The following is a 23,525-nucleotide window of genomic DNA, read 5'->3' as shown; positions in this document are numbered from 1 at the left end:
CAGTGTCACCACCCTGTGTCCCCAGCACCACATCCTCAATCTGTGGCCCCAAACTATTCCCCCAGCCCATGTCCCCAACCCCTGTCCCCCAATCTTTGTCCCTGCCCATGTCCCCATCCTAGGATCCCAAACTATGTCCCCATGGCATGTCCCAAATCCCTGACCCCATACTTTGGTTGGGCACCAAACTGTGCCCCCAGCCCCATGTCCCTCAAGGCAGGACCCCAGCCCCTGTCCCCTGCCCTGTGTCCTCAGCCCATGTCCCCAGATCTGAGACCCCAAGCCCTGACCCCAGCCCTCCATCCCCAGCCCTGTTCCCAAATTACAGCCCAAACTTGTGTCCCCAAACTCTGTTTCCCAGCCCCAAAACCCCAAGCCCTGTTTCCCCGACCTCTGACCCCCAGTCTTTGTCCCCAGCTTCACGTTCCCCAACCTCTGACCCCAGCCCCTGTCCCCAAATCACAACGTGGGACTCTGGCCACATCACTCCAAATCTGGCCCCAGACCTGGCCCCAGACCTCACCAGGGCCTGTCCCCAGTGCCAAACTCAGCAGCAAAATAGGGAAAACATCCCAAAAAAGGCATGGGATGCATGGATGGATGGATGGATGGATGGATATGAGTTCAGGTGAGTTCAGTGTGTGCAGGTGGGTCTGACAGGTGCCAGTGTGTGCGGTGATGTCTCCAGCCCAGACCTGCCCGGCACGAGGGCAGCACACGCTGGGCAAGTCAGCACTTGGGTTTGGGATCCTGGAGTTGGGATATAGAGGGAGCTTCCTTCCTTCCTTCCTTCCTTCCTTCCTTCCTTCCTTCCTTCCTTCCTTCCTTCCTTCCTTCCTTCCTTCCTTCCCTTCCCTTCCCTTCCCTTCCCTTCCCTTCCCTTCCCTTCCTTTCCTTCTTCTCCTTCCTTCTCAAATCCATTCTTTCCCAAATCCATCCAGATTCCACCTGGGGGTGGGGGGGGTCACATAGGTCTCAGCAGCCCAGCCCCACAGGGAGGGTCTCAAGCGCCCCCAGTCCTGTGACGCCTGGGAGGGGACACAATCTGCTCCCCCTCCATCCCCCAGAGGCTCCCACCACCTCCTGCTCCCTCCCTAAATCCCGCCCGGCCCGTCTTATCAGGAAGGAATTTCCAGAGATAACCCCCGAAGGGGGGTAGGGTGGGTCCCAGACCCTGCAGGACACTCCCCCAGGCCCCCAAGACCACCGAGTCCCCCCGTGGAGCAGCGGGGACCCCCTAAACCCTTGACGGCCCCAGCTGAGCCCCCCTCGCCATCAGATGGGGACACTGAGGCACGGAGGGACACGGGGGGAACACGGGGTGGCCGTGANNNGGGGAACACGGGGGGGCGGGGGGACACGGGTGGGACACGTCACCCACCGGGAACGCCCGGAATGTTCCCGATAAGGCCCAGGGTGGGAGCAGCCCCGACACCCCCCCCCTCCCCCCGCGCCCTTCAGGGGGTCCCAGGGGGTCCCCAAAGAGGGACGAGGCCGCTGGACCCCGGGCGGGACCCCCTGGGACCCTCGGGTCCGGCACCTCGGGGACCCCGCAGGGAAAATGGAGAAAAGGAGGGAAAAAAGGGGGGAGAGATGGGGCAGAACGGGATAAAATTTGGCATAAGTGGGGGAAAAAGGGGGGAAAACTGGGCAGGAATGGGGCAAAATGAGGGGAATTGAAGGGGAAGGAATGGGACAAAGCAGAGAAAAACGTGGGGGAAAAGGGAAATGGGAGGAAAAGGGGAAGGAATGGGGGGAAATGGGCAGAAACAGCAAAAAAATGGGGGAAAACCAGCAAAACTCGAGAGAGGTGGGGCAAAATCGGGCAAAAAGGGATAAATGGGACATGAATGGGGTAAAACAAGGGAAGATCAGGCAAAAAGGGTTAAAGTGGGACAAGAATGGGATAAAATGACAAAATAGGGCAAAAAATGAGTGAAATGGGACAGGAATGGGGTAAGACAACAAAATGGGGCAAAACAGCAAAATGGGAAGATTTTGCATAAATGGACTAAAATAGAGCAAAAAGAGGCAGGAATGGGAAGAATGGGGAAAATGAGAAATGGACAAAAAAGTGACAAAAAAAAAAGATAAAGCAAGGGAGGGATGGTGCAAAAGTGGGCAAAAATTAGTAAATGAGATATGAACAGGGCAAAATAGGGGAAAATGGAGCAAAACAGGGTAGGAATAGGGTAAAACAGGGGGTCTCAGGTCAGGCAGGGGCTGCAGCAGTGCAGAGGTCAGTAGGGTGATGTGGGGCTGGCTATGGGGACACGGAAATGTGTGGGGCTGACCCTGTCCCACGTCCCACAGTTCTGGGGCTGACTCCTATTCCTTCATCCCCCACCCCACAGTTATGGGGTCGATCCCGTCCTTCTGAACACACACCACAAGTTCTGGGTCAGGCACCCATCCCTCCAATCCTCACCCTACAAGTTCTGGGGCTGATTCCTTTCCCTCTGCCCCCCACCCCACAGTTCTGGATCATACCCTTTTTCACCCACCCCACACCCCACAAGTTTTGGGTTTGATTCCCTTTCCCCTGCCCTGCGTTCCCCAGTTCTGGGTCAGACTCCCAAACCTCTGCCTCACATCCCACGAGTTTTGGGGCTGATTCTTTTCCCTCACACCCCACTCCTCAAGTTTTGGGGCCGATCCCCGCAGGAACAAAGCCCTGGGCCGGCTCCAGCCGCACCTTCCCTTCCCGGGAGCGAGGCCGTGGGGAGGTGCCGTGGGGCCGCTCCCGGCTATAAATCCCGGCCAGAATTCCCGCCCGGAATTCCATCCGTGCGTCCGTCCGTGCGACTCTCGAGCTCCCGCCGTCGTGTCACCGTCCCCATGAGCTTCTCCCGCCGCACCGTCTATTCCAGCTCCGTCCGCTCCGGCGGGATCGGGACCCTCGGGACCCCCGGGATCGTCCCCGGCCGCCGCTTCGCCCCCCTGGGCAGCGCCGCGAGCGTGTACGCGGGGGCGGGGGGCGCGGGGTCCCGGATCTCCGTCAGCCGCACCCTGAGCAGCGCCGGGGGGGCTTTTGGGGCCGGTTATGGGGCCGGTTATGGGGCCGGCCTGGGGGGCAGCGTCTTTCTGGGGGGCTCCGGGGCCGTGGCCAACGAGAAGGAGGCGATGCAGGACCTCAACGACCGCCTGGCCACGTACCTGGAGCAGGTGCGGAGCCTGGAGCGGGAGAACCGGCGCCTGGAGACCCAAATCCGGGAGTTTATGGCCCGAAAGGGACCCAGCGCCCACGACTGGAGCCCCCAGTGGGAGCTGATAGAGGAGCTACGGGACAAGGTGGGGGCGCGGGGGGGGGTCGGTGTTAAACATTAACNNCTCCCCGACACCTAGGCCCCCGCCCCGCCCCCACCCTGGGTTATCGCAGCTTTTCCGGGGCGAGGCCCTGCAGGGAAGGGGGGCCGGGGAAGCCACCCTGCCACGGTGACGGTGACACGTGTCCCTGTGTCCCTGCGTCGCTGTGTGTGTCCCTGTGTCTGCGTGTCCTTGTGTCCCACTCACCTGTAACCCCCATATCCATGTGTCCACCTGTGTGTCCACCCGTGTCCCCTCATGTCCGTGTGTCCCTCTACTTGTCTCCCATCCGTGCATCCCCGTGTCCATGTGTGTCCCCGTATCCGTGTCTCCCCATGCCCCACCCCGAGTCCCCATATCCCTGTGTCCACTCGTGTCCGTGTCCCCATGCCCGTGTGTCCATCTGTCCCTACATGTCCCCATATCTGCGCGTGTCCCCGTGTGCTCCCATGTCCGTGTGTCCCCTGTATGCACGGGTGTCCTCGTGTCCCCATCCCAGATCCTGGAGAGCACGGTGGAGAATGCACGGACCGTGCTGCAGATCGACAACGCTCGGCTGGCGGCCGATGACTTCCGGGTCAAGTGAGGGCGGGATACTGTGAATACTGGGAATAATGGGAATAATGGGAATGATGGGAATACTGGGAATAATGGGGGTGGGAACATGGCAGGGATGACACGGGAATGAGGGAGTGGGAATAATGGGGGTAGGAATATGATGGAAAAGAGGGAATGGGGTGGGTGGGGATGGAATGGGGATAGGGGTGAAAATGGAGTTGGAAACAAGGTGGGAATGGAGATGGGAATGGGGGTGGGATTGAGTAGGAATGGGGATGAAGATGGAGTGGGGATGAGGATGAGGATGGGGGTGTGAATGGGGATGAGGATGGGGATGGAGATGAGAGATGGGGATGAGGACAAGGATGGAAACAGTTGGGATGGGAAGGGGGATAAGGACGGTGAGGGAGATGGGATGGAAACAAGCATGGAAAAAGGAGAGGGAGTGGGAATTGGGTGGAAATGGATGGAGATGGGGATGGGGACGAGGGGGAGAACGGGGCAATGGGAGTGAGGATGAGGATGGGATGCAGACTGAATGGGCATGAGTGGGAAGGAGAGGGGTACAGGGATGGGAATGGGGTGGAGACAGATGAGGATGGGGCTGGAGATGGTACAGGGATGTGCACAAGGACAAGGGTGGAAATAGGAGTGGGAATGGGGACCAGATGTGGACAGGGACAGGGATAGGCTGAGGATGGAAATCAGGATGAGGGCAAGGTCAAAGATGGAAGCAGGAGTGGGAATGGGGATGGGAAACTGGATAGGGACAGGGATAGGGACAGCTGTAGGTGAGAGTTGGGATGGGACAGGAATGGGAACATGGATGGAGACAGGGATGGGACAGAACTGGAGATGAGGATGAGAAGGAATGGGGACGGGAACAGGGGATGAAAATGGGGATGAAGACAAAGAGAAGGATGAGAATGAGGATGGGGACAGGTACAAAGATAGGATGAGTGGAGGTGGCAGAGGAGATGAGACAGGGATAAGAACATGGATGGAGACAGCAATGGGGTGAGGTCAGGTGGGGCTGGAGATGGAAATGAGATGAGGGTGGGACAAGGAGACAGGATAGAATTGAAAATGGAGATGAGGACGAGGATGAGAATGGGAAGGGAAATGGAGATGGAAGTGAGGATGAGGATGGGGATGAGAATGAGGATGGATGTGAGACTAAGGATGAGAATGATGGGAATGGGATGGGGAAAGGGTTGTGATGGGGATGGAAATGGGAATGAAGATGAGGATGATGGGACAGGGATGGGGAGAAGAATGTGTTGGGGATGGAAACAGGGCTGAGGATGATGGGGATTGAATGAAGATGAGGAAAAGGCTGCGTTGGGCTGGGGATGGAAATGGGGCTGACGATGGGGGTGGGGGACAAGGACACATCAGGGATGGAAACAGGGCCAAGGACAAGGACAAAGTTATGAACAGGCACAAGGCTGGCTCAGCTCCGTGTCCCAGCCTGGCTCTGACCCCGTTCCTGTGGCGTGTCCAGGTTCGAGGCAGAGCTGGCCATCCGGCAGTCGGTGGACAGCGACATCGCCGGGCTGCGCAAGGTCTTGGACGACACCAATATGACACGGCTGCAGCTCGAGGGGGACATCGAGGCCCTGCGTGAGGAGCTGATCCTGCTGCGCAAGGACCATGACCAGGTGGGTCCAGAGGGCTTGGGGGCTCGGGAGGGGCTGTGGGGCCCCAAACTGACCCATTCTGCCTCCAGGAAGTGCAGGACCTGCGGGCGCAGGTCTCGCAGTCGGCGCTGACGGTGGAGGTGGACGCACCGCGGTCGCAGGATTTAGGGAAGGTCCTGGGCGAGCTGCGGGCTCAGTACGACGCCCTGGCCCAGAAAAACCTGGAGGACCTGGAGAAGCAGTGGGGGCAGCAGGTAGGGAACCCTAAAAAACCTCAAATCCCACCCAAAACCAGCTCCGAAATGATCCTGGGGGAGCTGCAGATCCAGGACAATGACTCTGAAGGACCTGGAGAAGCAGAGGAGGTGGGAGCTGTGGACCCCAAATCCCCACCAATCCACACCCGAGGGTCCCCAATGACACTCCATAGGGGTATCCCCAATGTGGGTTCACTGGGGGAGTCCCAAAAAAGGGGAAACTCCTTTTGGGGAGTGTCCCCAGGCTGGTGTGGGAGGTCCCCAAAGAAGCCACACAAAACCAGGGGGAAGAGGGGTGGCAGACCCAGGGGGTCCAGGGCGGACACTCAGGATGTTTTCAGGGGGAGTCCTGAGGTGAACTGCTTCAGGAGGTTCCAGGTCCAATCTTGGGGACACTTTTGGGATGGTCTCTGTCCAAGGGGGTCCAAGTTTGGAGCCCCTCTAGGGCACACCCCACGATGTGGGATCCCCATTAGGGTCCCATGACTGAGTCTGGCTCTTCTTGAGATGGTCTCCCTCCCCCACATCCCCTCCGGGACTTGAGGTATCTGTGGTGGGTGGGACCGAGGCTGCTGCCCCCAGACCCCCCAAGGTTGTCCCCAGGCCCCCCCAGACCCCTCCTTTCCCTCCCAGATCACCGAGACCACCCTGGAGGTGACACAGAGCACAAAGGACCTGGACGTGGCACGAGGCACTGTCGGGGCCCTGCGTCGCTCACTGCAAACCCTCGAGATCGACCTTGAGGCCCTGCGCAACCAGGTACCCCAAAATTCCCCAAACTCCCCCAAAAAACCCCACCCCCCCAAAATCCCTCAATCCACAGCCTCACAACCCCACATCCCCCTCAAAAAAGCCCTAGCTCCCCTTAATCCATGGCTCCAGAGCCTCAAAGCCCTTCCAACCCCCAACCCATAACTCCAGCCCCACAAAGGCCATTTTTGACCCTTCATCCCCTAAACCCTCCAAATCCCCCAGAACGCAGGGCTGGATGTGGCACTGCCTGAGGCTGAGGCTCAGGGCAGGGTGAACGCCCACAAGACTCCCTAATCCTCCCCTGATCCCCCCAGAACACGGGTTTGGGGTCTGCATTGACCAAAGCTCAGAGTGAACCCCCAGTTTTGGGGGTGAACCCCTGCAAAACCCCTACATTCCCCAACATGCGGGTCTGGAGTCACTGGCTGAGCCCGAGGTGACTCCTCCCCCACTATTCTTGGTGCAGATCCTCCAAACTCCCCATTTTAGGGGTACTGGCTCCCCCAAAACCCCCTAATTCCCCCACAAACACCCCAGAATACAGATTTAGAGGTTGCCATGGTCAAGGCTGAGACTCAAAGTGAACCCACCCAAAACCCCCTTAACCCCCCAATCCCTCCAGAACGTGGGTCTGGAGGCAGTGCTGGCAGAGGCTGAAGCTTGGGATGAGCCCCTTCAACCCCAATTTTCGGGGTGCTGACTCCCCCAAACCCCCCCTAATCCCCCGGATCCCCCCAGAACGCGGGTCTGGAGGCGGCGCTGGCCGAGGCCGAGGCGCGGGCCGGGGCTCACCTGGCGCAGGTGCAGCTCCAGGTGAGCGCGGCCGAGGCAGAGCTGCGGGACGTGCGGGCGCAGCTCCAGCGGCAGAACGAGCAGCACCGGGAGCTGCTCGGCCTCAAGGACCGGCTCGAGGCCGAGATCGCGACATATCGGCAGCTGCTGGAGGGCGGCGACGGCTTCAGGTTAGCAGGGGGAGGGGATCAGGTACGGGGGGGTTCAGGTGGGGGGGAAGGAATTCAGATAGTGCCGGGGGGAAGTTCAGGTGAGAGGGAAGTTCAGGTACGGGGGTGGGGGTGAGTTCGGGTGAGTTCGGAAGTTTGGGGGGGAGTTCAGGTCAGGGGAGGTTCAGGTGAAGGGGAGGAGTTTAGGGGGGTTCAGGTGAGAGGCAAGTGCAGGTATGAGAGGGTTCAGGGGGGAGTTTGGTGGGGAGGGAAGGAATCCAGGTACGGGGTGTTAGAAGTTCAGGTGAGGGGGGAATCTGGGGGTGTAGTTGAGATATGGGCGGTTTGGGTGAGAAGGGGAAGGAAGCCAGGTACAGGGGGTGGGAGTTCAAATCAGGGGGGAGTTCAGGTACAGGGGGAGAATGTGGGGTGGGCATTCAGGTACAGGGGCTCAGCTGAGAGGGGGAAGTTCAGGTTTTGGAGGAAGGTGAGCACAGAGAGCTTGGGTGAGGAAGTTTTTGGGGAGTGAGTGGGGGGGGGGCGGAATTCAGAGGGGGGGAGTTCAGGTTAGGGGGAAATCCAGGTACAGGGGGGTTCAGGTGGGATGGAAGTTGAGGTGAGGGGGAAATGGAGGCAGAGGAGGGGGGGATATGGGCTGGGAAGGGGATGGGAAGGAATAATTCCAGGAACTGAGTGTCCAGGTGCCGTCCCTGGGTATGGGTGCTTCCCACCCTGGCATGGGGAGGGGACACCCAGGGCAGACAAGACCCCTGTGATGAGGTGTCCCACCAATTACAAGATTTTTGGGACAGCCAGGGGACAGCAGTGACATCCAGGGGGGATGATCCCAGGAGACCACATATTCCAGCTCTGTCCTTCAGGATGGCCTGGGGATGGGGGACAATGGTGACGTCAGAGGGGATGAACACCAGGTGTCCAAGTGTCCAGGTCCCAGCAGTTACAATATTTTGGGAACAGCCAGGGGACAGTGGTGACACCCAGAGGGGACAATCCCCAGGGTGTTGAGACACTCCAGCCCATCCCACTGGACATGCCATCTCCATCAGTTGTTGGGTGACACTGGTGGGGGGGACACTACCGGCATGGGGAGGGGACCCCTAGCTGCCCCCACCCCTAACACCCCCTCCCCACAGCCTGAGGGATGCCCTGGACAAGGAGACCACGGCCACCACAGCAGGGACAGGGACCACCCAGCGCGTGGTCACCGAGACCAGGGAGGTGAAGGTCCGCACCTACTGAGGGGGTCACGGGGGATCCCCGGGTTTTACCCGGGGTGTCCCCGAGCCCCTCCAGATCCAAATAAAGTGGTGATTCCCATGAATGACAGATGGCATGTGTGGTGTGTGTTTCCGGGGGGGGACATGGGGATGGGGACACGGGGGTGGGGACACGGGGGTGACACCGGGAGGAAACTGAGTCACGGGGAGCTGTCAGGGGAGGGAGGGATTCCTGTATCCCCTCCTTATCACCATCCCGATAACGACCCCCGGTCACCCATGACCCCCTGGGACGCCCCTTTCGCCCCCTGCTCATGTCGGGGTCCCTGGGGGCATCGACCTCCCAGAACCAGCCGGGAGGACCCCAAAATGTCCCTGTCCCCGCCGGCCCCGGGATCAGCCCCGAGTTCCGGGCGCCGTCCTGCCCTGAACCGCTCCCAGGGGGACGCGGGGGTCGCGGAAGCGGGGGTCCTGCTGCAGTGCTCGGGAGTCGCGGTCCGATGCTCGGGGATCGCTGTGCGGTGCTAGGGCGTCCCGGTGCGGTGCTAGGGGGTCCCGGTGCGACGCTTGGGGGTCGCGGTGCGATGCTCGGCGGTCGCGGTGCCGTGCTCGGGGGTCGCGGGCATCTTCGTGCCCGGGAGTCCGGGTGTCGGGAGTTCCACGGGCGCCGGTGCCCGGAGGTGTCGGTGCCCGGGGATCTCGGCGCAGACGTCTGGGAGTGTCAGTGCCCGGGGGTTGCCGTGTCTCGGAGTCCCTGGGTGTCGCTAGACCGGGCGTGTTGGTGCCCAGAGGGTGACGTGCCCGGGGGTGCCGGCATAGGGGCTCTCGGGGGGCTGCCACGGGTGTCGGTGTCTGGGGGATCGCGGTGCCTGGGGGCTGTCGGTGTGTGGGGGAGCCCGCATGCGGGGCTCCTGGTGTCGGGGGTCCCAGTGAAAGGGAATCCCGGGGGTGTCAGTGCCCAGGGGTCCCAGTGCCCTGGGCTCCCGGGAGTGACGGTGTTGGCGCTTCTCGGTGTCCGGTGTGTCACGGCCCGGAGATGTCGGTGCCCGGGAGTTCCGAGCAGCCCGGGTGGTGCCTCGGGCGACGGGGGCTGTCGGTGTCGGCCGGTGCTCGAGGGGGTCAGTGCCGGGGGGTGTCAGTGCCCGGGGTGTCAGTGCCCGGGGGTGTCAGTGCCCGGGGGTGTCATTGCCGGGGGTGTCAGTGCCGGGGGTGTCAGTGCCGGGGGTGTCAGGGCCGGGGGTGTCCGTGGCGGGGGGGGGGTGTCAGTGCCCGGGGTGTCAGTGCCCGGGGGTGTCAGTGCCCGGGGGTGTCAGTGCCCGGGGGTGTCAGTGCCGGAGGTGTCAGTGCCGGGGATCCCGAGGGTGTCAGTGCCCGGGGTGTCAGTGCCCAGGGGTCCCGGGGGTCCCTCTCCCTCCGGCCCCATCCCCGCAGAACCATCCGGCCCCAGGCCCCGCCCCCGACCCAGACCACGCCCCCGAGCTGTGCCCCGCCCCCTGACAGGGCGCGACGCTCGTGGTCACGTGACGCCGCCATCCGGGTCCTTTGCCTTCTCTGCCTCGTCCCAACATGGCGGCCCCAGGTGAGCGCTGCGCCGCGGGCCCGGGCCCCGCCGGCCCGCGTGGAGCTTCGCGGGCACTGATGGCAGCATTGATGGCGGCCCCGAGGCTGCTCCGAGCGCCGCCGCTTCCGGAGATGGTGCTGGGGGGGAGGCGGTGGCGGGAAAACCGGGGGAAGCGGCGGGAAAACCGAACCCCCCCCTTCCTCCTCCGCCGCGTCCCCTCAGGGCGGGCGCGCGCCCTTCCCCCCCCTCCCGCCGCTTCCCATTGGCGGGGGGGCGCGCGCGGCGGCGGGGGTGCGCGCGCGGCCTGTGATTGACGTGCGCGCGCTGGGGGCCCCCCCAGCACCCCCCCTGTCTCCCATTGGCGGGGGCGCGCGCGCCCGGCTGGTGATTGACGTGCGTGCGCCCAGCCGGTGATTGACGTGCGCGCGCCGGGCGCGGCCCGGCGCGTGCGCGCGGAAGGGGGGGGAGGGGGCGACGCGCCCACGTGGCTGCGAACCGGGGGGGGTCGGAGGAGCCCCGGTACCGGGAGCCCGGGGGGAGAGGTGGAATCAACACCCCCCCCGCCCGTTTGCCCGCAGGGGCTTCACCGGGACCCCCTTCCCGGGTACCCGTGGTGCCCTTGAGGCTCCTTGGGGTCAGTAACGGGGGAGGCGGGGCAGGATGTGACCCCTCCCCGCCCCTCCAGGGGTCGGTCCCGGGGTGGGGGAGCATACCAGACTCCCCCCAGTTCCAACCCGGCTCCCCACTCCATTCCCGATCCCGTAGCATCTCCCGGAATCCCCGGCTCTCCTTGGAGGAGGAGGGGGGATCCCGGTAGTGGGGTGAGCATGGGGGAGCTGGAAGGTGCCCCCAGCCCGAGGCTGGGTGTTTCCCATCTGGATCCATCCCTGTCCCAGCTTTCCCTGGTCCTCAGGTGCTTCCCTCATTCCCAGCAGTGTCCCAGGCTGGTTTCCTGGGGGAGGTTGGGTCACCCTGGACAGCTCTGAGTGTCTTGGGGCTCCTGCACCCCAGGCTGGGATTGCCGTAGGAGTCCAGGAATGGCCCCACACGTCCCTGAAATCCATAGTGGGGAGGGAAGGGACGGGTTGGGAGAAGATGGAGCCATCCCAGGGGTACCATCCGCTCCCAGTTCCCATGGGAAGATGCCGGTGATGGTTCTCTCCATGCTGGATTTCCTTGGAATAGCACATTTCCAGGCCATTCTGTGAGCAATCCCATCTCCATCCTTTTTATCCTTGTTAAAGCCCTTCAGTTGGCTCATTAATTATTATTGTCTCTGGTCAGAGATATCTGACTAGAAGCTCTGGCCATCCAAAAATTCATGATCTCTCAGTAAAAAAAAAAAAAAAAGGGGAATGTTTTTTCAAGCATTTCTCTTCCATGTCCTTGAAACCCATCAGTTTTCCTTCCCCTGGGACCACAATTGACCTCCCCAAAACCTGCTGGGGGAAGGAGGGGCATCCGCCGTTTCTCTGGGGCTCCAAGCCCCCCGGCTCCACCCGGAGGGGTTTTTCCTGGCAAATGCAGCGGTTTTGCCAGGAAAGGTCCCAGATCCAGCAGCAGAACCACATGAGGGCAGCAGTTCCTCCCGGAAGGAGGGAAGGCTGGGGGAATTGTGAATCCAAAGCCACCTTCCAGGAAATATCCCGGTTTTCCAGGAGGGTCACAGCACGTGCCTGGGTGTGTCCCCACAGGGGGTGGGATGGGGACAGGTTTTCCCGGGGGAATAATGAACAAAGGGGGCTGGGGAGTGGCTCCTGGCCCCTTGTCCCCTCCCAGTGGCTCCTGTCCAATTCTGGTGTCCCATGTCCCAGTCTGGAGCCCCTTCCACCCCTGTGCCTCCTGTCCCTATCCTGGGTCCTCATGTCCAGCTCCTCATATCCCATCCCAGTGCTCCATGTCCCATCTTGTGTCCCATCCTGTCACTTCCTGTCTCCTCTTGGCTTCTCCTGCGCTGCCTCCTGTCCCATCCTGGTTCCTCGTGTCCCGTCCTGGTGCCCCACCCAGGTGGCTCCTGTCCCACCCTGATGCTCTCATCCCAGCACCTCGTGTCCTCTCAGTGCCATGTCCCATCCAAATGCCTTCTGTCCCCTCCTCTGTCCCCTCCCAGTGCCTTCTGTCCCATCTCAGTATCTCATGTCCCATCTTGTGTCCCGTCCTGTCACCTTGTGCCCCATCCTGGTGCCTCATGTCCCATCCCAGTGACCGGTGTCACATCTTGGTGGCTCCTGTCCTCTCTCAACTCCTTGTGTCCTATCCTGACACCTCCTGTCTCCTCTTGACTCCTCTGTCCCATCCCAGTGGCTGCTGTCCTGTGCTGGTGCTCTGTGTTCCATCCCAGCACTTCCTGTCTCATCCTGGTGCCTTGTGTCCCATCTCCTGTCCCCTCCTGGCACCTCATGTCCCATCCCAGTGGCTCCCATCCCATCCCATCCCATCCCATCCTCATCATCCTGTGTCCCCATCTGTCACCTTGTGTCCCATCCCAGGGCCTCCTGTCCCATCCTGGTGCTCCATGTCCTCCTGTACTGTTTCCTCCTGGCTCCTGCTGTCCTGTCTCATGTCCCTTTGCAGTGGCTTCTGTCCCATCCCAGCTCCTCCCATTCCGTCCATGTCCCGTGTCCCATCCCTGTGCCCCATGTCCCACCCTGGTGTCCCCAGTCCTATTCCAGTGTCCTGTGTTCCATCTGTCTCCCCAGTCCCCTCTGCCATTGCCCTGTTCCTGTCCCTGCTCTCATTCCACCTATTCCCACTCTCCTTCCCTCCCATTCCCACTCTTTTCCCGACCCATTCCTGCTCTCATTCTCACCTGTCCCAGCTCTCATTCCTGTCCATTCCCATTCCCACTCCCATCCCCGCTCTGATGATTCCATTCTTATTCTAAGAATTCTTATTCTAAGATTCCATTCTTGTTCTCATTCCCTCTCTGTCCTGCCCATTCCCTGTTTAGTTCCCCCGTCCCCACTCCCATCCCCACTCTGATCCGTGTCTCCGCTTGCTCCTGCAGCGGCAGCGAAGAAGAAGCCAAAGAAGGGGAAGACGCTGACACTCACGGATTTCCTGGCCGAGGATGGGGGGGGCGGGGGGGGCCCCACCTACATCCCCAAACCCGTGAGCTGGGCCGACGAGACCGACGACCTGGAAGGTGAGCGTGGCATTCCCGGAGCCAGGATGGCATTCCCAGCTCTGGGGCTGGCATTCCCAGCCCCCCCAGCAGCATCCCCAGGGCGAGGATGGCGTTCCTGGAGCCAGGATGGCATTCCCAGCTCTGGGGTTGGCATTCCCAGCCCCCAGGGCAGCACCCCCAGAGTGAGGATGGCATTCCCAGCTCTGGGATTTACATTCCCAGCCCCCAGGGCGGCATCCCCAGAGTGAGGATGGCATTCCCAGCTCTGGGGTTGGCAGTCCCAGCCCCCAGAGCAGCATCCCCAGAGTGAGGATGGCATTCCTGGAGCCAGGATGGCATTCCTGGAGCCAGGATGGCATTCCCAGCTCTGGGATTTACATTCCCAGCCCCCAGAGCAGCATTTCTGGAGCCAGGATAGCATTCCTGACCCCCAGAGTGGCATTTCCAGCTCTGGGATTGGCATTCCCAGTCCTAGGAGCAGTATTCCCAGAGCTAGAACAGCATTCTCAATCCCTGGGCACCATTCGGAGCTCTGAGATTGGCATTCCCAGCTTCCAAACTATCATTCCCAGCTCCTGGAACATAATTCCTGCTTTCCAGATTGGAAGGCTGCAGGACTGGCATTCCTAGCTGCCAGTGGCACCCATAAGTGGAAAAATCCCCTAGCTATTCCTTTTTTGGGGAATAATGAAGCTGGGAGAGCCATGTGTGTTTTCCTTAGGGATGAGATGTCCAGCAAAGTGGGGGAGCAGCAATGGGGTATTGAGGGTTTTGGGGACCGGATTCACCAGAGCTTCCCACTGAGCCAGGCTGGAATCCAAGCTGGAATGAATCCTGAAAAGCCATCCCATGGGATTGCCTATCCCTGCCTTGGCTGCTCTGGATGCCTTCAGGGCACCTTTTCCATGGATTTACCAGTGCTGCCAGCAGTTGCCTCCGGGTGGCTCTGGGTGACTCCGGTTTCTTCCCATCGCCTCCATCGGGTGGGCTGTGGGATGATTTGCTGTCTCCAGCTGACCTGGCCAGCTCTGCGTGGCCCAGCTGGCTCTGGCCCGGTGCCTCTGTGCCCACGTCCCGGTTTCTCCGCAGTCTCCACCACGTGGCACAGCAATGACGACGACGTTTACCGGGCGCCTCCGATCGACCGCTCCATCCTTCCCACGGCCCCGCGCGCTGCCCGCGAGCCCAACATCGACAGAAGCCGCCTCCCCAAATCCCCTCCGTACACGGCATTCCTGGGAAACCTGCCCTACGATGTCACGGAAGAGTCCATCAAGGATTTCTTCCGAGGACTTAATGTGAGTGACATTCCAGAGGCTGGGAATGCTGAGGGAACCCGGGATGCAGCTCTCCATCCAGCACCCGTGTCCATTGCCACAGGGCGTTTTCCTGGGATGTGGGTGTCTGTAGGTTGATCCTGAGAGAATCCCTTGATTCCCCAGCCATGGATCAGCCATTCCCACTCCTCCAGTGGGGTTAAGGAGCCTCCAGTGAGGGGATTTCCCTGTGGAATAGGGTGGAAGTTAGGCTCGGGGGTGAGGCAGGGTAGGGCAGCTGGCTTGCTCCCAGGTGGAAAGAAAACAGCATCAGGAAACTCATGGATCACACAGAGGTGTTGAAAACAACAAACTGGGAAAACCCAAGTTTATTCCCACTTGAACCAATCCTGCTCTTCCCTCTCCAGCTCCACACCTGACCTTGGCCTTCCTCATTCCTTTTTCCTCTTTCTTGGCATTTGTCATTCTTTAAATATAATTCCATGGATGTGTTGTGAATTCTCCTTTGGTCCAAGCAAGATCCTAGCTTTGCAAGAGGTTTCCCATCAGGAAATCCGTCCCAGGAAAATCTAAGGGGTGCCCGTGACCCCCTAAGATGTCATTTAGGAATATGGCTCCTGACATTTCCCATGGCTCTGATCAAGAATGAGCAAGGAGCTCCCACACTTTGTGAGCCAAAATCCAGGGAAAGGAGGTTGTGGGCTACCCTTTGTCCACGTGGGACTTGTGCTGGACACATCCAGGGCTGGTTTTCCACTGGGATGAGCTTTGAGATGGCTCCAGCTTCCCTGAACCTGGGTAGGAGCCTGCAGAGCATACCCGGCCCTTCCCATTGTTCCCTGTGCAGCTGCCAGAGCTGGGATTCTCTTCCCAGTCCCTCAATCCAAAGATGTTTGAAAGCTCTGCAGTGTTTAGGGTGGGATCCCCCCTCTTCCTCCCACAAGGAACCCCCTCAATCCCTCGATATCCATGAGTTGCTCCATCCCAGATCCTGCCACCCTTCCACATCCCCATTTGGAAGCCAAGATCCTGAGGGGAGCTTCCCTGCCTTCCCTCCCTTCACAGATCAGCGCCGTGCGGCTCCCACGGGAACCCACCAATCCCGAGAGGTTGAAAGGTTTCGGATACGCGGAATTCGAGGATATCGATTCCCTGTTCCAGGCCCTGAGCCTCAACGAAGAGGTGAGTCTAATCCCAGCTTTCAAGAGCACATCCCAGGGCCTAAAGGGGCTGCAAGGACCTGGAGAAGGGTTTGGACACACGCCTGGAGTGATGGGAAAAGGGCAAATGGCTTCCAGCTGGAAGAGGGGAGGGTCAGGTGGGATATGGGGAGGGAATTCCCAGCCCAGCACTCACTTCCCATGGTTGTTCCCAGTCTTTAGGAAACAGAAGGATACGAGTAGATGTGGCAGATCAAGCTCAGGATAAAGGTGAGCGTCCAGCTGAGGACACGGATCAGGCAGGGTAGGGATTCAGGGAGGGTGGCCAAGGGCCCAGCCCTGACCCTGCCCTGTTTCCTTCCTTTCCTTTTATTCTTCATTTCCTTTCCCTCTCCCTTTCCCTCTCCTTGTCCCTGTCCGTGTCCCTGGCTCCCAGCAGACCGGGATGATCGCTGCTTCGGCAGAGACCGGGATCGCTTCCGGGACTCAGAGCGGTTCGAGAGCGACTGGCGCGCGCGTCCGGCTGCTCCCGACACCTTCGATGACTTCCCCCCGCGCCGGAGTGACGATGGATTCGGGGACAGTGAGTGAAGAGAATGGGCCCGGCACTCCAGGCACTCCCTCCTTCTCCTGTGTCCTGGGAACTACTGTTGTCCCAGGATCTAGGGGCACCTGACACTGCTCTGCCTGAAATTAGGAGCTACCTGAGCTCATTCCCACCCTGAGCTTGTTCATTCCCATCTGCTCCTCATTCATTCCCAGAACTCAGTACTACCCTGAGCTTGTTCATTCCCCATTTGGAGCTCATTTGTTCTCAGCTCTCATTCCTGCTCCAAGCTCATTCATTCCCAAAACTCTTCATTCCCACCTGAGCTCACTCCCAGTTTGTAGGGATAAATGAGGCCTCCTCCTTTCCCACGTGGAGCAGTACTGGGATTTTCCTCCTTCTCCATGGAATCTGCCTATCCCAGTAAAACCCCATCCCGCTTCCAGGATATCGTGATCGCTATGACGACCGGTATCGGGACGGGCCACGGCGGGACATGGATCGTGGTTTTGGGAGCCGGGATCGCTACGACGACCGCAGCAGGGATTACGACCGAGGTGGGAATTCCCAAGGGTTTTCAGGGGTAGAGAGAGTGGGAGCGAGACCCCCCCCCATGGCCAGCGAGTAACTGGGAATCCCCCAAATTCCCAAACTCTTGTCACTGAGAATCTGGGCTGCATTATCCCCAGTGACTCTCAGATGATCCATCTCCTTCCCCAGGCTACGATTCCCGAATAGGCAGCGGCCGGAGAGCCTTTGGAAGCGGGTACCGCCGGGACGATGACTACCGTGGCTATGAGGATCGTTATGACCGGCGGGATGACCGGATGGATCGGTGGAATTCCCGGGATGATTACGGCCGGGATGATTTCCGCCGCGAGGACAGAGGTGGGGTGGGACCAGGGCTGTTCCTGTGGGAAAGGTTGGATAGAATGGGAATGATCCCTTGGAAAAGGTGGAATAGGGAATGGTCCCTTGGGAGTGGTGGATATGATGGGAATGATCCTTTGGAAAAGGTGGGAGCAATAGGGAATGGTCCCTTGGGAATGGTGGAGTGTGACAGGAATGATCCCTTGGGAAAGGTGGGATGGGGTTGGAAGGGTCTCTTGAGAAAGCAGGATGGTACAGGAATGATCCCCATGGAAAGGTGGGAAGGATAGGGAGTGGTCCCTCAGGAAAGGTGGGTTAGGATGGAAGTGTTCCCATGGAAAACTGAAGGAGAGTGGGAATGATCTCTCAGGAAGGGTGGGCTGGGGAAGGGGATGATCCCTTGGGAACAGCGGGATGGGACAGGGATTATCCTGTCAGTCCCAGCACTGTTCCAGGTGGGATCAGTGCCCACCAGGATCTCCCGGCTCGTTCCCAGGTCCCACCCAGAGACCGAAGCTCAACCTGAAGCCCCGGAGCGCTCCCAAGGAAGAGGAAACTTCAGGGGCTCCTGCTGCCCAGTCCAGCCGGGCTGCTTCCATCTTTGGGGGGGCTAAGCCTGTGGATACAGCGGCTCGGGAGCGGGAAGTGGAGGAGCGGCTCCAGAAGGAACAGGAAAAACTCCAGCGGCAGCTGGAGGACGACAAGAGGATCGACAGACGGCCCCGGGAAAGGTGGGAATGGTGCCTTGGGAAAGAGGGAGTGGGATGGGGATGATCCCTTTAGAAGGTGGGAATGGTCCCTTGGGAAACCTGGGATGAGTAAGGAATGATCACTTGGTAGTGATGGGATGGGCAAAGAATAATCCCTCCCAAAAGGTGAGGGGGTAGGGAATGGTCTCTTGGAAAAGGAGGTATTGGCTAGGAATGATCCAGTGGCAAAGGTGGGAATGGGTAGGGAATGATCCCCATGGAGGAGTGGGATGGGATGGAAATGATCCCTCAGGAAATACGGGACTGATCCCCACAGGGAGATGGGAGGGACAGGGAATGGTCCCCATGGAAAAGCAGGATGGGTGGCAATGATCCCTTGGGAGTGGTTCAGGTGGGACGGTGTTCATCCTATGGGAAAGTGGGATGGGGCAACCCTTTCCCAGTCCCCTGATGCTATTTCTACCCTATCCCAGGCATCCAAGCTGGCGAAGCGAGGAGAACCAGGAGCGATCCCGGACAGGCAGCGAATCCTCCCAGAGCGGCCCCGCGGGACCCCCGGGAACGTCCACGGGCTCCGGCCCCACCGGCCGGAGTGAGTCAGGATCCGGGGCGGCCGGAGCGTCCGGCCCAGGGCGTCCAGCAGCTGCCACACGGATTTGTGTCCCCCCAGCCACACGGAGGAGGGAGAGCGAGAAATCCCTGGAAAATGAGCCCCTAGGAAAAGAGGAGGAGCCACCCTCACCGCCCCCCAAATCCCGGGAGGAGAAGCCAAAGGTGATGCCGGCGCCACCTCCGAAGGAAAACGCCTGGATGAAGCGGAGCAGCCAGAACCCCCCTGGCAATTCCCAGAGCTCTGACTCGGAGCAAACCTCCCCGACCAGGTGGGTGTCCCAGGAAGGAGTGGCCTGGGGGAGTTTCCATCCCAAACCATTCCATGGGTCCCTGCTTTTCCCTAGTGGAGGACCCCAAGGGCCGGGAGAAGGGGACCCTGACATTCCCAGGGATGATCCTGTAGTGCATCCCAACATTTCTGCTGCCCATCCCAACTTTCTAAGGCCCATTCCAACATCCCTGTATCACAGAGATGTTCCTGTGGCCCATCCACTGGCACATCCCAGCATTCCTGTGGCCCGGGGATGCTCCTGCCACACATCCCAATATTACCGTAGCCCATCCCAGTATTCTGTTGCCCATCCCAACACTCCTGCAGTCCATGGAGGCTCTTCTGCTCATCCCAACCTTCCTGTTCCCCCTCCCACCATTCTCAGGTGTGTTCCTGGGCTCCATCCCAGCATTCTTGTGCCCGATCCCGACTTTGCTGCGGCTCAAGGATGTTCCTGTGCCCCATCCTGACATTCCCAGGGCCCAGGGATATTCCAGTACCCCCATCCCAACATTCCCAGGAATTCCCTGTGGGCCCTTCTGTGCTCCACCCCAACATTCCCAGGCCCTATCCCAACATTCCCATGCCCTATCCCAACATTCCCATGCCCCATCCCACCATTCTTGGGAATGGGGCCATTCCAGGGTACCCCCCTGATGCCCCTCCCCCAATTTCTGTCTCCCCAGTGGGGGCCCCTCTGGCCCCTCCCCCCCTGGAGATGATGGGGGCCCCCCCAGGACCCCCCAGAGGAGAGGTGAGAATGGGAGAAGGGGATTTGGAAGGTTTGGGGTGGGTTTTGGGGATTTGAGGAAGTCTTGGGAGCACTTGGGGGGCTCAGAAGGTGTTTGGAGGATTTTGGGGGAGCTCAGGGGACTTCGGGGGGAGGTTGGTATCGGGATCTGGGAGGGTTGAGGGATTTTGTGGGGGGTTTTAAAGAGGGTTGGGGGGTTCCAGGGATGTTGAGGCCTTGCTGGGAGGCTCAGGGGGGCTTGGGGGGCTCAGGGGGTTTTGGGGGCTGTGACCCCCCCACCCTTTCCCAGCAGAGGAACTGAAGCCGGAGGGGGGTCGGGAGAGCAGCTCCAAGGGCCGGAGCTGCAGCCGTGGCCCCGCAGGAATGGGGGACCCTGAGAGGTGAGACCCCCCCCAGAACCCCCTCAGGAACCGGGAACACCCCCCGGGTGCCGGGAATTTCCCCAGGAATTGACCTCTGACCTCTGCTCCTCAGGAGGGACCCCCGGAAGGAGCACGAGCCAAAGAAACTGGAGGAGAACCCCCCCTCTGTAAGGATCATGGGGCAGCCAGAGCAGGGGGAGGGACCCCCCTCAAATCCCGGGTTTGGGGGGTTTTGGGGAATTTCACCATAACTGATGCCTCCAGTTAATGGGGGGCTGTGACCCCTCTTTGGGGTGAGTGAACCCCCAGGGGACTTTGACCCCTCAAATCTCATTTTTTTGGGGGTATTTTGGGAATTTTCTGCTTCACTGCCTCCCTCCCTCTGCCCACCCTCACAGTTCAGCCTTGGGCAGTCTGAAACCCCTTTGGCGGGGGGGCTGGGAACCCCCCTTTTTGGGGTGCATGACCCCTGGGGGTCTTCACCCCATTCAAATCTTGGTTTTTTGGAGGCTTGGGGATTTTTTTGTTTCAGCAATGACCCCCCTGGCCCTCCCATATGAACCACCCCAGCAGTTTTGGATTTCTCTGGCCCCTTTTGGGGGTGCTGTGACCCCCTGGTTTTGGGATGTGTGAGCCCCTGGGGATCTTTATCCCCCTCAAATCTCATTTTTGGGAATTTTCCCTGGTTTTCCCTGCAGTTCAGCCATGCCAGCAAATACGCCGCGCTCTCCATGGATGGGGAGGATGAAGGTGATGATGAAGAAGGAGCTGAGTAGAAGCTTCCTCCCCCTCCTCCTCCTCCTCCTCAGCTGCCGCGGGAACCTCCGGAGATTCCCAAAAATCCCAACCTTGATCCAGGCGAGACGGAAATAAAGCCTAAAACTCATCAATTCCCTCAGCTACAGCTTCTTAAATCCTGAAAAAAAAACCCCACCCTGAACGCACGGGAATCACCCCAAAATCAACACTGGGGGCAGGAGGGGTAATTCCAAGAGTTTTATCGAAAGAAAAGCCCCCCCTCCCCTCTGTGTTTAACATGGAATAAGGGGTGAGGAAGAGCTGGCCTTCCTCCCACCCCCTCCTCACTGGAGCCCCTCCAAAACAGGGATAGGGAGGCATCCAATCCCCCCCAAATCCTCCAGGGTCTGGGATCCCTCTCCACCCCCCCTTTTCCTCACCTCTGGAATGTTGCTTTCCCCCTAGACACCTTCATCATCCTCCTGCTCACAGGTGTCCCCCCAATTCCCCTGCCCAATTTTTGGGATGCAAACCCCGCCCTTTACACAGGAAAACCTGGATTTCCACCCCAGAGCCTCAAGATATTCCAAGATTTTGGGATTTGGGGTGGGCTGTAAAAATGTGTAAAAAGAACCTTCCCAGAGGTTTTGGGAGGTCCTGGGGGAGTTTTGGGGTCCCCAGGGGGTGTTTTGGGGTTCTCCCCCAGGTTGGGGGCTGTTTTGTTTTCTCCAATAAAATGAGCTGAAAAAGATCCAGAAAGGCCCCAAATCCTTGTGCCCTTTTCCTCCCCACCTTGAAGGGGAACGGGGCAGTTCCCAAAGCCCCCCGGGGGGAATTTCCTGTCCCGACATTGCCTTCCTCTCCCTGGGCTCCCTTTTTCCTTCCTGCGTCCTTCTCTTTCCTCATGCCATCTTTCCTCCTTCTTCATTCCTTCTTCCTTCCTGCCTTTCCTCCTCCTTCATCCTCCCTTCCATCCTCTTTTGCTCTTCCCCGCCTTCCTCTTCCTTGTTTCTTCCTCCTCTCCATCATTCCATCTCCTGCTTCACCTTTGCCTTTTCACTCATTTTCTTCCTCCTCTTCTCCTTCCTCCTTCCCTCTGTCCTTCCTCGCATTCTTCCTCCTTCCTCCTTTGCTTTCCTCCTCCTTCCATCTTCTTCCTCCTCATCCCTAATTCTTCATCCTCTTCCTCCTCCTTTTTCATTCTTCATCCTGATCCTTCCTTCTCTGCGTCCTTCCATTCCTCCTCCGCCCCCGCTGATTAACGGGAATTAATTGGGGGCGCGGGCACAGCACCGAGCCCAAGGATGCCGCCCCCCCCCTCCCCGCCCTTCCTCTTTCCCGGCTCTTCCCAACCGCTGGAATGCTGGAACCCGCCTCCCCCACCGCTGGAATGCGCGCCCCCCCCGCGGCGGCTCCGGCCCCACAAAGGGGGGTCTGTCCTGGCCGGGGGGAGGGGGGAGGACCCCAAGGGCCGGGAGAAGGGGACCCTGCCAAGCCCAGCCGGGAGGGGACCTGATCAGGCCCCTCAGTCCCCTCTGCACCTCAGCCCTCGAACCCAAATCCTCTTCCTGCACCCCAAAAAGCCCCTCCCCAATTCCCCTCCTGAACCCCCATTCCCTCCCTGCACCCCAACCCTCCCCCCTGCACAATAACGCGAACCCGGCCGTGCACCCCAAAACCCTCCTTGCACCCTAATTCCTCCTCCTCCCCCCCCCCCACAACCCCCACCAAAACCCCCTGTACCCCAATTCCTCTCCTTGAAACGAGCTTCCCCCCAGGAGCCCCCCAAGGAATCAACTTCCACAGGGCTCCAGCAGGACCCAGGCCAGCCGTCCCGGGGCTGTGTGGGGTCCCTCGAGCCCCTCCAAACCAACATCCCCCGCCCCGAGTCTGGGGGTCGCATGGGCTGAGGATCCCCTTTCCCACCGAATCTGGGGTCCCGTGGGGGGAGGGTCTCAGCCTCCACCTTCTCCTTGACATTGGGGGTCCCCATGGGGCGTGCCCAACCCCCCCTTTCCCCCCGAGTTTGGGGGTCCCGGGGGCCCGCGGGGCGGGTTAGCGGGGGGGCGGTGGGAGGAGGAGGAGGATGAAGAGGGGGCGGGGGCAGCGCCAGGAAGGTGCCGGGGGGAGCTCGGGAGGAATTTTGGGGGAGCCTGGAAGTGAGAAAGGGGGAAACTGAGGCAGCGTCAGCAGAGGGAGGTGTCACCCCGTGTGTCCCCGCGTGTCCCCCTGCGTCCCTCCCCCTGTCTCCCCTGTGATCCTCCCGGTGTCCGGTGTCCCCCCCGTGCCCGTGTCCCCCCGGTGTCCGCCCCGCGTGTCTCCTCTGTGTCCCCCGCGACTCCTCCTTGCCTCCCCTATGTCCCTGCCGGTGTCCCCTCCCCGTGGCCACACGTGTCGTCCCCGTGTCGTCCCCCCCGTGTCCCCCCCGTGTCCGTGTCCCCCCCCGGCACGGGAAGCGGCTCCGGGCTCGCGGAAACGGCCCCTCCCCGCGCGCCTTCGGCCACGGAGCCGCTCGCGGGACCCGCGGGGAGCCCCGAGACGCCCCCCGGGAGCGCCTGGGACCCCCCGAGGTCCCCGCGGAGCCCCCCCATGAAGCCCCCCGGGGCCGTGGGGACGCTGCTGCGCGCGCTCGGCCGCCGCGATGGCCCCGACACGGTAGGACCGGGGAAGGTCCCCGTGTGGGTGGGGGTCCCGCGTAGGGTGGGGACCCACCGTGGGGAAGGGGGGGCTGGCTGCGGGGGGAGAAGCGGGGGGACCCCTCCCGTGGCGTCCCCGCGGGGTTCCCGCTCCAGCCGCCCCCTCCCCACGCGTGACGCTGGGTGACCGGGGGGGGGAAGCCCACTCTG

At 60.6% G+C, this 23,525-nt stretch overlaps 3 protein-coding genes across 4 annotated transcripts in view; all 3 read left to right on the top strand.

Moving 5' to 3' along the window:
- Window positions 1–2,777: 2,777 nt before the first annotated feature.
- On the top strand, window positions 2,778–8,780 carry KRT18 (keratin 18). The gene is made up of 7 exons (XM_041476094.1): window positions 2,778–3,291; window positions 3,806–3,888; window positions 5,369–5,525; window positions 5,594–5,758; window positions 6,395–6,520; window positions 7,253–7,476; window positions 8,610–8,780. Exons 1-7 carry the CDS (start codon window positions 2,839–2,841, stop codon window positions 8,713–8,715), a joined length of 1,314 nt encoding a protein of 437 aa, XP_041332028.1. The 5' UTR covers window positions 2,778–2,838; the 3' UTR covers window positions 8,716–8,780.
- Window positions 8,781–10,184: 1,404 nt separating this feature from the next.
- EIF4B (eukaryotic translation initiation factor 4B) lies at window positions 10,185–20,831 on the top strand. 2 transcript variants are annotated; one of them, XM_041476096.1, is made up of 15 exons: window positions 10,185–10,272; window positions 13,262–13,399; window positions 14,471–14,679; window positions 15,724–15,840; window positions 16,034–16,088; window positions 16,258–16,401; window positions 16,812–16,922; window positions 17,086–17,253; window positions 17,732–17,966; window positions 18,419–18,537; window positions 18,616–18,826; window positions 19,515–19,582; window positions 19,872–19,959; window positions 20,054–20,108; window positions 20,640–20,831. In XM_041476096.1, the coding sequence occupies exons 1-15, from the start codon at window positions 10,260–10,262 to the stop codon at window positions 20,715–20,717; spliced, it is 1,809 nt and encodes a 602-aa protein (XP_041332030.1). In that variant the 5' UTR covers window positions 10,185–10,259; the 3' UTR covers window positions 20,718–20,831. The 2 variants fall into 2 exon arrangements, with proteins under 2 accessions (XP_041332030.1, XP_041332029.1); XM_041476095.1 differs by having other exon boundaries at window positions 19,869–19,959.
- A 1,934-nt stretch (window positions 20,832–22,765) lies between these two features.
- Window positions 22,766–23,525, top strand: part of TNS2 (tensin 2) — an 11,128-nt gene continuing 10,368 nt past the window's right edge. Inside the window, exon 1 of the mRNA XM_041476099.1 lies at window positions 22,766–23,334. Within this exon, the coding sequence (XP_041332033.1) occupies window positions 23,269–23,334 (66 nt within the window). The 5' untranslated portion in view covers window positions 22,766–23,268. The remainder of the gene's footprint in view (window positions 23,335–23,525) is intronic.

Source organism: Pyrgilauda ruficollis, unplaced genomic scaffold (genome assembly GCF_017590135.1).
Source record: "Pyrgilauda ruficollis isolate IOZ18807 unplaced genomic scaffold, ASM1759013v1 scaffold377, whole genome shotgun sequence".
Classification (NCBI taxonomy): domain Eukaryota; kingdom Metazoa; phylum Chordata; class Aves; order Passeriformes; family Passeridae; genus Pyrgilauda; species Pyrgilauda ruficollis.
This window is presented reverse-complemented; position numbering and strand designations above follow the sequence as displayed.

What these genes read in the sequence shown, in the direction of transcription:
- EIF4B (XM_041476095.1), top strand. An exon ending in GACAGACGGCCCCGGGAAAG is followed by an intron (nt 17,967 to 18,418) that starts GTGGGAATGGTG and finishes ACCCTATCCCAG; the next exon opens with GCATCCAAGCTGGCGAAGCG. An exon ending in CAGGACCCCCCAGAGGAGAG is followed by an intron (nt 19,583 to 19,868) that starts GTGAGAATGGGA and finishes ACCCTTTCCCAG; the next exon opens with CAGAGGAACTGAAGCCGGAG.
- KRT18 (XM_041476094.1), top strand. Translation starts at nt 2,839, where the DNA reads ATGAGCTTCTCCCGCCGCACCGTCTATTCCAGCTCCGTCCGCTCCGGC. An exon ending in TAGAGGAGCTACGGGACAAG is followed by an intron (nt 3,292 to 3,805) that starts GTGGGGGCGCGG and finishes TCCCCATCCCAG; the next exon opens with ATCCTGGAGAGCACGGTGGA. An exon ending in TTGAGGCCCTGCGCAACCAG is followed by an intron (nt 6,521 to 7,252) that starts GTACCCCAAAAT and finishes GGATCCCCCCAG; the next exon opens with AACGCGGGTCTGGAGGCGGC.